General features: G+C 37.0%; 1 protein-coding gene across 5 annotated transcripts in view; it reads left to right on the forward strand.

Moving 5' to 3' along the window:
• RELN (reelin) overlaps window positions 1-12,878 on the forward strand; it is a 697,060-nt gene that overhangs the window by 482,238 nt on the left and 201,944 nt on the right. For all 5 annotated transcript variants that reach the window (XM_079932058.1, XM_079932060.1, XM_079932059.1 and 2 more), the window contains one exon: window positions 10,278-10,423. In XM_079932058.1, the coding sequence (XP_079788184.1) occupies window positions 10,278-10,423 (146 nt within the window). The remainder of the gene's footprint in view (window positions 1-10,277; window positions 10,424-12,878) is intronic.

A 12,878-nucleotide genomic window follows, 5' to 3' on the forward strand; every position in this document is an offset into this window, starting at 1 on the left:
CCCGTCTTTGGTGGCAGCCAAAATTTGTATTTTGAAAGCAGGAATCATCCACAACTCCTTGATATCTGCATGTGTGTGAGAGAGAGAGAGAAAGAGAGAGAGCACACATTGCTCACTCACTGTTAATAAATGTTTATATCTGCTCAGCTAGCCTGGTTACCCTCAGCTTGCAAAGGCATAAATCACTGGCTTCTGTCAACTCTGGAGTTGACTCACAGATTAAGTGCAGATCACTAGGAGATATGGGCTGTTCCTCGTATTTTTTTATTTTTAAGAAATCTTCCCACTCTGATTTCTGTGCCTGTATCTGCTAATCTTTTTCTGTTTATTACCCTAGTTCATTGTATGGATAGCAAAGAATTCCAGATTACTCCTTTTACACTTTTATGTCAACTTGTGTTGAGAAGTAAATCAGTACTAAATGTCACAGATTCTGTTGTGAAGGTTTGTCCTTTAGAATAGGCTGTGCTCGAATGTATTTAAAAGAAATTTTCTTAAAAAGTAAATTATTAAATTTTGCAGATGTGTGCCAAGGATTGGGAGTAACTAAGTATACAGAATTTAGAAGTATTTCTACTTCCAGTTAGACTGCTTCCTCTCTCCTCCATTTACTGTTGATAAATATCCAATGATAGTGACAATTTTCCTAGTTGAACAAACACCAAAAGGCCCTAATGAAGTCAACAGCCATCAGGTGACTCAACAACCCATTAAGGAGAAGAATTAAGTCAGAGCAAGAGAGTCTATTAATTTTCTTATAGCTCTTGTACATTATGCATTTGCCAAATTCCTTGTCCCAGTGGACACTAGGCAGATCTCCAGTCCTGAATAAAAACTGGAGCTTTCATTCTGGAATTCTGCTGTCACCTGTCTAATACTATTGTCACAAACTGTTGAATCATTAATGGAGAATAAAGGTTATAATATCCAAATTATGAAAAAAATGTAAATTTATTTGCCTGAAAATGTAGTCTTAACACAAGTCAAGGCTAGTGAAAAAAGTCAAAGACAAATGGTGAAAGGGGTGATCACATTCAAAGCAGAATTTATTTTTAAATGTGCTTTTTGGGAATATAATCCCCTGGCAGAACAGTATCTGCCTACTATAATGCCTAACTTGTCTTCCATGAATTGGGCACCCCAGAAAAAGGTTTAAAAAATCCATTCAGTGATTTTCCTTTTTTAGAATGTAAGGACAAACAGGAGGAAATCAGATATGCTTTCCAGAAATGTGCTTTGCAAATCGCTGTACTGGAAACTATCTGGTCTGTAACTTGAGGGATTTGAGTACCGGCTTTCTAATGAGGATAAACCTGAGCTCAGTAAGACTTGTGGCGAGACCATGTTCCCACGTCTTTTTCCATTAAGAATCGGAATGTTACCTATGATTTTCTGGCCAGATTCCAACTTGGTTAATTGCATGCTGTCTCTGTAAATTCCCTTTGCTTGGGATGTTCTTCACTTTGGATTGCATTGCTCTTATTGTCATGTTTCCCCCAAGAGGTGGCTACATGATATTGTAGAATGAGCCAGAATATATTTTAAGCTAATAAGAGTACTTTGGGGATGAAGGGTTAAACGTAAGTAGTGTGCTTTTCACAATTTCCCCCCAATGCAGCCTATTTGTACAGTAATTAATGTGGAATAGCATTAGTGAAACATGGAATTGAGCCAAATCACCATGACAAGAGTGGCAGTAACACAGAAACAAATAATTTCGATAAATTCTACTAAAAATAACCAAACAAATCCCCAGAGCCTCCTTGACTATGCACCCTTTTCTTGTTTGTTTATGGTCTGAAGCTGACACGTTTAATCACTAATTAAGTTAATACGTTATTCAATGTGAAATTTATTTTATTCTGTCTGAACATCCAAAACATAGTAACATTACCCATCATCTTTGTACTTAGCACAGCACATAGCCCAATTATTTGCATAGCGGCACTCATTAAGGTAAGGTTTTTTAAATAAATGAATGAAGATAGGGGACGAAAGAAGGAAGGGAATTAGCATTTACTGATTTCCTAAGATTCATCAGTCTTTAGAATAAGCATGTTACTTAACACTATCTCATCTAATCCTCACAATTGCCCCATTTCACAGATGAAAATATAGAGGCTCAGAGAGGTTAAGTGGCTTCTCCAAGATCAAACAGCTTTGATTTTCAAAGCCAACTACATTGTATTATAAAGCCCCAGCCCTTCTGTTCCTCAGTATCTTGCAGCCTCCCACGTTGCGCCTGGCATTCTTGGCCTTAATTTGAGGAGGCCAGTCTGAAAACTTCAGATGCTCTGAAAGTTAAGTTGATCCCTACAGACAAGGTTAACAACTGCCCTATGGAATTTTACATTGTTATTCTTTCTCTCATTACTCCAATTCAAATCTGTCACTATTGCCATTTTAGAGTTGTCATAACTATTGCCAAATAATTACACACTTGTTACAAAATATACCGTGAATTGAATCTTTATGAATCATAGTACAAAGTGATTCAAATGCTTAATGAATCCATAAAATAATGAGAAAGAAACACTTTTTAAGCTCCCTAAAATTTGCTCACTGTGGTTGAATCTATTGTGTTGACTAGAGAAAATGCACTTCAGCCCTCCTGCACCTGGACTGTGTTTATAGCCAAGTTTTCAGTTTTTTAACTGGCATTAAATTACCTAGAAATTGAATGTGTGGAAAATGACAGAAATTCATTTTGCCTCATGAGAGAAATCATTCTCTTCCTATTTTTTTTATAAGCATGAAAGTCTGTACCATTAAAGACCATTGAACCAGGATGTAGGAAATATATATATTTCTATATTTCTATATGATAATAGCTATATGATGTAGGAAATATATATATTTCTATATGATAATAGCTATATAGAAATATATATATTTCTATATGATAATAGCTATAATATATATATTTCTATATGATAATCTATGATAATAGATAATAGAAATATAGATATTTCTATATGATATGATAATTTCTATATGATGTAGGAAATATATATATTTCTATATGATAATAGCTATGGTGAAAGGCTTAGGAAACACAATGATTTGTAGGGTGTAGATCAGTCCATTTCTAGTCACTCAGTCATACATACCAGTTTAATCCAGAAACTCCTATACCAATATATTTTATTTCCAACCAGTGGCTAATTTATGGCTCTGCCAACAATGCCATTTTAATTAATTTTATTCATCTTATTTCTCTTTCCTCTGCTCCTCATATCTCAACTGTTATGCGTTGCCTAGATTTTAATTTAAAAACCTCTCCTCTCTAAGGAGCAATCTGAAGTGGCAAAAATAATCACTTAAAATATTACAGTCATTAAAAAATTGGCTGTGGTGGAAGCTGTGCATTTTCAATTTTCCTACAAATGATGTTTTAGCTCCTTTTAAAGTGTGCTTTGTATCTGAATTGTCTGCCATCAGCCAGCTTGGCTATCAAAAATGGTCTTCCAGCTGGGTGGGCTGAGTGACAACTCCTTAATGGAGGAAATGGATGGCTCTCTGCTCATGTGGAGGGGAAGGCATACCAGGCAGATTTCATTCCATCTGCCACCAGCTCTCTGCAAGCTGGCATTGCCCAAATGCCCAATATACTCATTCCAACTAAAAGGATATCGTCAAAACTAAATTGTAAGGCTACAGATGTCTGAAAGAATCATCAGGGCCATTAGACCCCAGGGAGATAATATTAAGAGGTGCCTCAGTGTTCATCTTTGATGAAAACCTAATTAAACTATGGTGAAGGCAATTGTAAGTACTTTTACAAGTACAGAGGTGAAATCATTAACATTTCCAGCAGCGTATAGGGAGCAGCCTTAGAAAAATGCTATCCTGAATTGTGGCCAAAGACTTGTTATACTGAGGAATTTTCACTGATGTTTCCTGTTGATGCTTTTCTGAATGGCAAATTCTTGTCAGTTACAGGGTGTTCTGCTTTTCAAGTAAAGGAAACCCATTTAACAGCAAAGTAGAAAAATATTTTTGATTGACAGATGGAAACAAATAAGGATGATATTTAAGTGATTTTAAAAACTCATTGGTCAATGCTAAAATAATGAAGTAAAAATAATGATAATTAACATCATCATTAATGTAATTAGGAAGGCTAGGGATAGAAAGAAATATATAGAGCCATCTGCAGAATTTATACCTTTATTTTACCAAAAATAAATTCTTAATTACCTGATATATACTCACCATAAGTCAGTCAAAAGCTAAGACTCACATGATAATATGTTCTGTTAATTGTGTTTTCCACTTAAGATAGCAGCTCATCCACCTTCCAGATCAATTTTGTTCTTTTTCATGTTTGTGTAGTATTCATCATGTGGCTCTACTGTAATTCATTTAAGTATTCCTTATTTATGGAAATTTGTCCTCTTTTTTTCCTATAACAAGAAATGCTGTGGTAAACAGCCTTGTACATATATTTTCAAGCACTCATGCTATTTTTGTCTATAGCACAGATACCTAGAAGTAGAATTTCTGGGTACAGTTGCATTAAACACTAAAATTTTAAAATAGATACTGTGAAATTATTCAACCAAAATAATCCTGTCAATTTATATCCTAACCAATAGAGTCTTCTTTTCTTGTACCCTCATTTATGCTGGACGTTTCAGTTATTAAAACTGTCTCCAATTCAACAGTTAAAAAAAAAAAAAGCTAAGACTCAGGAAGTCACATGTTATTTGTAATCATTTACTCAAGAAAACCTGCTATATTTTTACCATACTCAAAATAAAGTAGCCCTGAATTCCAAAGTATTCTTCTTGTCATATTAAAGCTCACGTATCTCACAGAGTTAGACATTTAACTGTCTTACGAAGTTGTTTAGATTTTAATTGTCTCGCAAATGACATGAGTTTGAATAGATGCTGAACAAAAACAGCTGGGTATTAAAATCACTGAGAGCAACTTTCTGAAATTCTTTCAGTTCACATTTTGTTTGGCTCTTTAACATAAATACATAGATATACATTTCATCTGTAAGAAAAGTGGCGGCACACATCTTGCATTATTAAGTTTTCCTAAGGAAAATGTTTGGTAATCTGCCAAAGTTTGGAGAACTTTTAAAGTTCTAATTGATGGTTCAGTATGCCCTGAAAATGAATGAATGTTTGTAGTATTTTACCATATTGTATTGTGCAACATATTCTTTTACATTTTACTAAAGGTTTTAAGTTGATCTGAAGAATTTTAGTGACTAGTCTAATGAGAAACAATTTAAAATAGATTTAAATATTCTATTTCTCTATAACCTACTGCCAAGGGTATATATTGCAAAGGGAATATAATAGTGCATATTTAGAAATTTGTGGAAAAGTGCATATTTAGAAATAAAATAACAATTATTTTATACCACTTAGAGATTTCAAAAAAATACTTCCACATAAAATATAATTTGTGCTTCTAACAGCGTCTCTAGGAAATAGATATTATTGGCCCCATTCCACAGCCTAAGAAACAGGCCTAGATGGGTTAAATGAGTTGTGCAAAACCATGTAGCCATTCAGTAGAGAAAATGCATCGGAACATGCCTTCTGATTCCAATCCCCAAACTCCTTGAGGATGGACAGTAACTGAGTTTTCATTCTTTGTCAAGAATGTTTTTGGTTTCCAGTATTTGGGGTTTTTTTCTAACCTTAATCACCTCAGCTCATGTAAGTGCTAAATTAATTGAATTGGGTTCTAGGGGAAAGTTCAAGCACCCCTACCCACACAGGTGGTGGATTTCCATTCAGAGGCAGAGATGCAATCTCAAACAAGCAGAAGCACAGGGGCTCTATCTCAATCTGAATGTAGTCAGGCATAAATTCTTAGTTTGGAGAGCATCTGGGAAACCAGTCCAATACTAAGACACTGAGCCCCCTGTGACCAATTCTAAAGTAGAATTAATGTAAAACTCTAACTAGCCTTGTAATTGATGCAGGAATCCTCAGAAGGAGAACCCTGACTGGCCCCCTATCTTTCCCAGGATTCCTAAATATAAGGATTATACATAATCAACTTCTTGGTAGGCCCATTCCTGCTCAAATGGCTCAGTAATTCACCAGTTTTGCACAGACTATCCCCTATTTTATAGTCCCAATAGTACCCAGCTGGCTTATATTACCCTTACTCCAAACCTTGAAAACATCTGTTCTACTCATAATGGCTGAGGCAGAAATTATGTCCTGATCTCCTTAGCATGGTAGGGAGCAGAGCAAGCCGTCCATTGTAGTGTGTGCACTCAGTGCATCTCCAGGCCCTGCTGCCCTGAAATTGGCAGCCCCATCCTGCTAAGAGACAGGGGGATTTGATTCACTTCACGCTGAGCTGTGGCTGTTCGCTTTGGGTCTGTCACAGACTTTCTTTAGCAATGTGTTGATGTACTAAGACTATGATGAAGAAAACATTCAAAGAGCAATACTTTTCCCCCTCCACACCCAAAAGGGCATTGGGCCCATTTGGGAAGAGAGAATAGAGTGGAATATGAATCTTCCCCTAAACTCGACAGACAGGGTTAAGATGTTTCAGTGCAAGTCCAGCACTGACTGTTATAAACCACTGCCCTGTTTGTTTGAATTTAGACTTCGAGTATTGTCCTTTTACTGCCAATTGGTGAAGAACAGCTCCTTCCCTATAAAAATAAACTATGTAAAAAACTATACCATGCTGTCCTTCATGGAAACTTGGCAAAGACATCCTACTAGTTTTTAGATTTGCAATTATGAAAATTGGTTAACACTCAAAATGAGTGTTCATTTTTTTCAGGTTGTTTTCTTCATACTTGTTATGGTAAATATTACTTGTATTTCATACACTGGCGCTAGCAGTTATAATGACAGAAAGGTATATTGATAGCTAATTTTTTTCTTCCACTTTTATTGAAATATAATTGATATACAACACCGTAGAAGTTTAAGGTGTACAACATAATGATTTGACTAACATACCTGAAATGATTAACACAGTGTTTAGTGAACATCCATCATTTCATATAGATACAATATTAAATATAAAAAATATATTTTTGATAGCCAGTTTTTAATAGTTGTATAATTACAAATGATCTACTAAACTACCAAATGTATTTGGTAACAGCCAAATAACTAACAAAAAGATCCTTTAAAATATACTTAAGGGACTTCCTTGGGGGTCCAGTGGTGAAGAATCTGCCTTCCAATGCAGGGGACGCAGGTTCGATCCGTGGTTGGGGAACTAAGATCCCACATGCCGTGGGGCAACTAAGCCCATGCACCACACTACTGAGCCCGCACGCCTCAACTAGAGAGCCCAAGTGCCGCAAACTACAGAGCCCACGCGCCCTAGAGCCTGCGCGCCACAACTGGAGAAGGGAAAAACTGCATGCCACAACTAGAGAGAAGCCCACGCACCACAACGACGATCCTGTGTGCCGCAACTAAGACCCAACGCAGCCAAAAATAAATAAATAATAAATAAATCTTTAAAAAAAAAACTTCAGTTTTTCTAAAACACCAACTCATTTTAATTTTGTAAAGTGAGTTTAACAGTATGGTATTCAGTTTCATAATGATGTGTTTCTTTACATAAATTTTCTATCTCAACTAAATTAAAATATGCATCAAATATGTTAATAATATAAATCTTGGAAGAGTAGCAAAGCATAGTTATGTATAACACAGTCTTAAAATATTAACAAATAATTCTGAGGTAAACAGAATCAAAATGGAAATAATTAAATTGATGTTTAGCCAGAAATGACCAAGCTTTTATGTTAAGCAAGTCACTCTTTTCATTACACAAATATATCCTTTTAAATTGTAATATAGACTATTCTGTTTTCACATGTATAGATATTTCATATATGCCCTTTCCTTGGACAATGACCTAATGTCATTTGCATCAGTGTCAGAGTCCTTATATTAATTCTAAGTAAACATAGGCCATAGTTGTTCAGGATTCCAGAATGGGAAGATAACTGTGAAAACCACTATTTAGAGCTCGGTGGATTTATTATTAGGAAAGTAATCTTTGTTATTCTAGTTAGCATTCATTATCTTTACAGAGTGCATAGTAGTAGAGGATCCTTGGGTTTGTCCTTGCTTGACAGTTTCTATTTACTGTTTTGTTTTTTGGGGTTTTTTGATAGATGTATTTAATGCAGAATAATTACCACAATAATGTTAGTTAACATATCCATCACTTCACGTAGTTACAACTTTTCTTTTTGTAGTGAAACTTCTAAAATCTATTGTCTAAATAAACTGAATCCTAGTTTTTGTTTTGTTTTGTTTTGTTTTGTTTTGCGGTACGCGGGCCTCTCACTGCTGCGGCCCCTCCCATTGCGGAGCACAGGCTCCGGACGCGCAGGCCCAGCGGCCACGGCTCACGCGGCACGCGGGACCTTCCCGGACCGGGGCACGAACCCGCACCCCCTGCACCGGCAGGCGGACCCCCAACCACTGCACCACCAAGGAAGCCCTGAATCCTAGTTTTGATCAATGTATCTGGGTTAAGGATCATATATAATGAGCTCAATTTAACATCCGTGAATAATCTGTACTCATTGTGGTGTGAAGAAGAGCCTCAGGCAGGTGAAGCCTGCCACACACTACAGTATTATCTAAGCTGATGGCAGGCCCAGTGGGTATGCCTTACGTCTTAGTGCTGTGAAATGACTCCCCCAAGATCATATGCTCCAATTCTCTTGAACTTCTGGAAGCTTCTGAAAGCTTTTTTACTCTTTCAGTATAGAAGTCTGATATCCCTCCCCATTGATTTTACCTGCCATAATTAGTTTAATAGTCATAAAACATTTCTTTGCACACATCACTGCTCTATTTTAGACCATCACTGCTGATGGCATGTTGCAGAGATCTCTTAGATTACCATTTAAGATCCTTTACGGTCAGGCTCCAGTCTAATTCTCAAAATTATGCCTACTTATCACCTATGTAATTTATTCATATTTGTCATCCAACTTGGATTTTTCTCAGTCCTTTAAAGCCAATTGAAGACCTGCTCATACATGAAGCCTGCACATCTAGAGCCCTGGACACAGTGATTCCTACTTTCCTCCACTCATTAGCTTTCCATATGCTGCCTTTGATAAATATCAACTAGACTGTAATTTTGTAGAGCAAAGATTGGATATTATTATACTCTTATAAACCCCTTCCCTCCAGTACCTTCCTTAACGCTTACTACATCATGAGTTCTCCATAACAGATTAGTTAATTACCTGAAAGGCATAACCATATCATTCATTTATTGAATTACTCAACAAATATTTTTGAATTCCTACCATATGCCAAGCACTGTGCTAAAACCTGGAATACAGGGACATGACCCCTGCCCTGCAGAACTTACCGTCACTGGGCCCAACTGATACTCTCTGTCCAGTTATTTTTCTTCATTCCTATTTTAAGAGTATATAAAACTTAAAAGAATGTTTGGTCTTTTCATTTTTTAGCATTTCTCTATGTGTGACATTACCAAAAAATGATTAATGCAAAAACTTATCATATTTTTTAAAACTAAATACTCAGTTTACTCAGCTCCAGAGTTGGATCTTGCCTTTGACTATTCACTTTAAGCTGAAAAAATGTAGATTATAAAAAAAGCATCACAAAAAATTATTTTTCTTTATTCTTTGTAAGCCTGGTGTTCTTTTGGAGAATAACAAAGTTTGTTGTTTATGATCTCCTCCTTGGGGACATCATGCACTTCCTAGGTCTTGTCAGACACTTTTACTCAAAAGCTGGCTGAGAATATATGATCATATCAGGGATTACTTTGACCTTTTCTGTATTCCATGTTTTGATTAGCAAGCTATTCGGCTCATATCCCATTTATAGACAAATTGTGAAAGGCTTGAATGGCAAGCCAGAAATATATGGAATATTGAAAAGGTCAGTGTGATTTAGCCTGTAACCACAGTATTGAAAATATATGACAAGTCATTATCACACTTAATTCCCACAACAAGGACTGTGGTAAAGATGGGAAATTATGCCAATTAAAATATTCTTGTTTCATACTGAAGGCTGAGGTGGCAAAGCTCAAATGGCCTCTTGACTCCTTTTTTGTGATAACTTAATAAGCTAGAGAGAAACTGTAATTGAATTAAACAAGACCAAAAAAAAAGAGGTAACGATTTCTTTTGATTTTGGAGTCCACCATAGAGGGAATAACATAATGAGTTTTCTAAAAACTCTAATTATACATGAGTAAGACAGATATAGCTACAAAACCAATTCAACAGACACCCCATGCTCTCTTTTTATCTACAGCATAGCTGTCAGTCAGATGGGAACTCCATTTATTTCCATGGAAATGAAGGCAGTGAGTTCAATTTTGCCACCACCCGGGATGTAGATCTTTCTACAGAGGATATTCAAGAGCAGTGGTCAGAAGAATTTGAGAGCCAGCCTACAGGGTAAGTAATCATTATCTCCCATGCTGTGTATAGCACTTACGTTTATTCCACTGGAAATATTTTAAATGCATATTGTTAAATAGCAAAAGTATACTTAATACTGGTGATCCTTATCATAGACAAGCCAAAAGGGGTACACTTATGTTAAACATTCTTTATTAAGTAATCAGCTATTTTTATGCATACTAATTTTTGTGATTGCAAATACCTTTTAACTTCAGTTGAATCACTTATATCTCATCTTTGTTTCTTCAGCTTTTACTGGGAAAATGTGTTTTATTTTTCAATGCGTATAGAATATAAAATCTTTCCACTACTTTTATATTGAAACTTTCAGTTGTCTTCCTGGGGTCTGAGATTTATAGATGCTGTTACCTGATTTTCAGTGGAGTGTGGCTGTGATCTGTAAAAATTGATTTAGGGGGTAAAATTTAATCTTTGAGAGATTTTTTTAAAATATTTTTAAATTTTTTAATTTTTGGCTGTGTCGAGTCTTAGTTGAGGTGTGTGGGCTTCTCTTAGTTGTGGTGTGCGGGCTCCAAAGCACATGGGCTCTTTAGTTGTGACACATGGGCTCTCTAGTTGTAGTGTGCAGGCTCTCTAGTTGTGGCGTGTGGGCTTAGTTGCCCTGCAGCATGTGGGAATCTTAGTTCCCTGACCAGGGATCAAACCTGCGTCCCCTGCATTGGAAGGGGGATTCTTAACCACTGGACCACCAGGGAAGTCCCTGAGAGATATTTAAAGAAAGAATATGGGGTTGAGGTTGAAACAATGAGGATGGTTTGGTGGTAGTATTTTCTGGCCATTCTGAACTATGTGACTTCTTCTGGGTCCAGTGACCCTAAGATATTTCCTATTAATTGAGTAGCACTTTCAGAAATTCAAGTTGAAAAAAATTAATAGGTTCAGAGAAACAAAATTCATAAGGTAGTATGAATTGGAAAGAAATTCTAGAAATTCTCTGGTTTGCACCTGGCTTTTTTTTTTTTTTTTTTTTTTTTTTTTTGCAGTGTACACTTGTAATCATAACACCAGGTCCTTACTGCTGTTTAGTGTATGTTTTCTAAGACTATGATGAAGATGAATGAAATTAACATAAAGTGTAATTTCATGATGGATATGAAATAGCAATAATTTAGTGCTTAACTACGAGGAACTTTCCCAGAACACAACATTTGAGATAGTCACGTCCCTCTGATCTCAACAATTCAATCAAAATTGAATGGGATTCTAAGTGTCAGAGGGGAGAGAAGGCCACTATTGATGACCTCTTGGGTTCCCCACTTCCTATGCATTGCCCAGAAGCTGCATTTGGACCCAATAAAAGGGAAGTCTGACCAGCAGCCTAAGCCACTGCTACTGCTTCTTGACCTTCTGCTGCCACATCAAGGTCTCTCACTGTTGAAAGCTAGATTTCTACAGCAGCTGACCCAGCCCTGCTCTTCCCCACCTCAGGGAAGTCCAGCTGTGGGAAGCCTCTGAAGGAGACTGACACTTTGAGGGACCCCACCCCCTCAAGGGTGCACTATTGACCTTTCCAAGCCTAGCAGTGATGCACAAGCCCTTCAGTCCACAGAACCTTCTCTTTCAAGGTTCCTGTCACTCTTGAAGTGCCATGTCCAGTGTGGCTGTGGTGTCTCCTTGAGGGACCAGCAACCATTGTTCCTCTCTCTCGTGTCCAGGATCTCCCCAGGAACCTGGCTGCTTTCCTTTGTAGCCCTTGTATTACATAGGGCTCATTCCACTCCCCTCAGAGACCCATGGGCTTTGATGGGGTCTAGAACTTTGACAGTGCATGCCAAGTCTTCTTTACCTACCTTCTAGAGATAAAAGATCCATCACCAGCTTTACATCACCATATCAGTTCTTTCCTTCTGACCCCTGATATAAAAGACCAATTCAAATCCCTTTCCTGATGATGGAGCTTAACTGCCTATGAGAGGGTCCCAAATTTTGAAGCACCAGAGACTCGTGACCTCCACTCCTTCACCTCTCCAAGCTAATACCACCTATGCAGCAGTTGTAGGTCATTTTCTTCAGTGAGACCTACATCCTCTAGGAACACAAATGATGCCACAGTGTTGTCCAGATACCCAGTCTCCATCCCACTAAAGCAGAGAGAGAAACACAAGTCTCCAGTGGTACCATTCTGATACATGCGTGAACCCTTTCCTGTTATTTATGTAGCTAGCTGGCTAGCTAGTTACCAAGTTATCTCTTTCCTCGAAGTCCTAATGTCCTCTTATTCTTTTGGGAAGAGATACAATTTATTTTTACCTATGGCCTTCATATCCACATATTCCCTCTCCTAGAATGCCCTCTTCTTTGTTTTAGCTTGTTGTATTATCAAAAAGCATCTATAAAAGAACAAAAGAATGCTTACTGGATGGATTAATGGTCCATACAGCTCTCTGCTACTAACATTAGTGGAGACTTAGTACAAACACACACAAAA

This window comes from Stenella coeruleoalba, assembly GCF_951394435.1.
Source record: "Stenella coeruleoalba genome assembly, chromosome: 9".
NCBI lineage: Eukaryota > Metazoa > Chordata > Mammalia > Artiodactyla > Delphinidae > Stenella > Stenella coeruleoalba.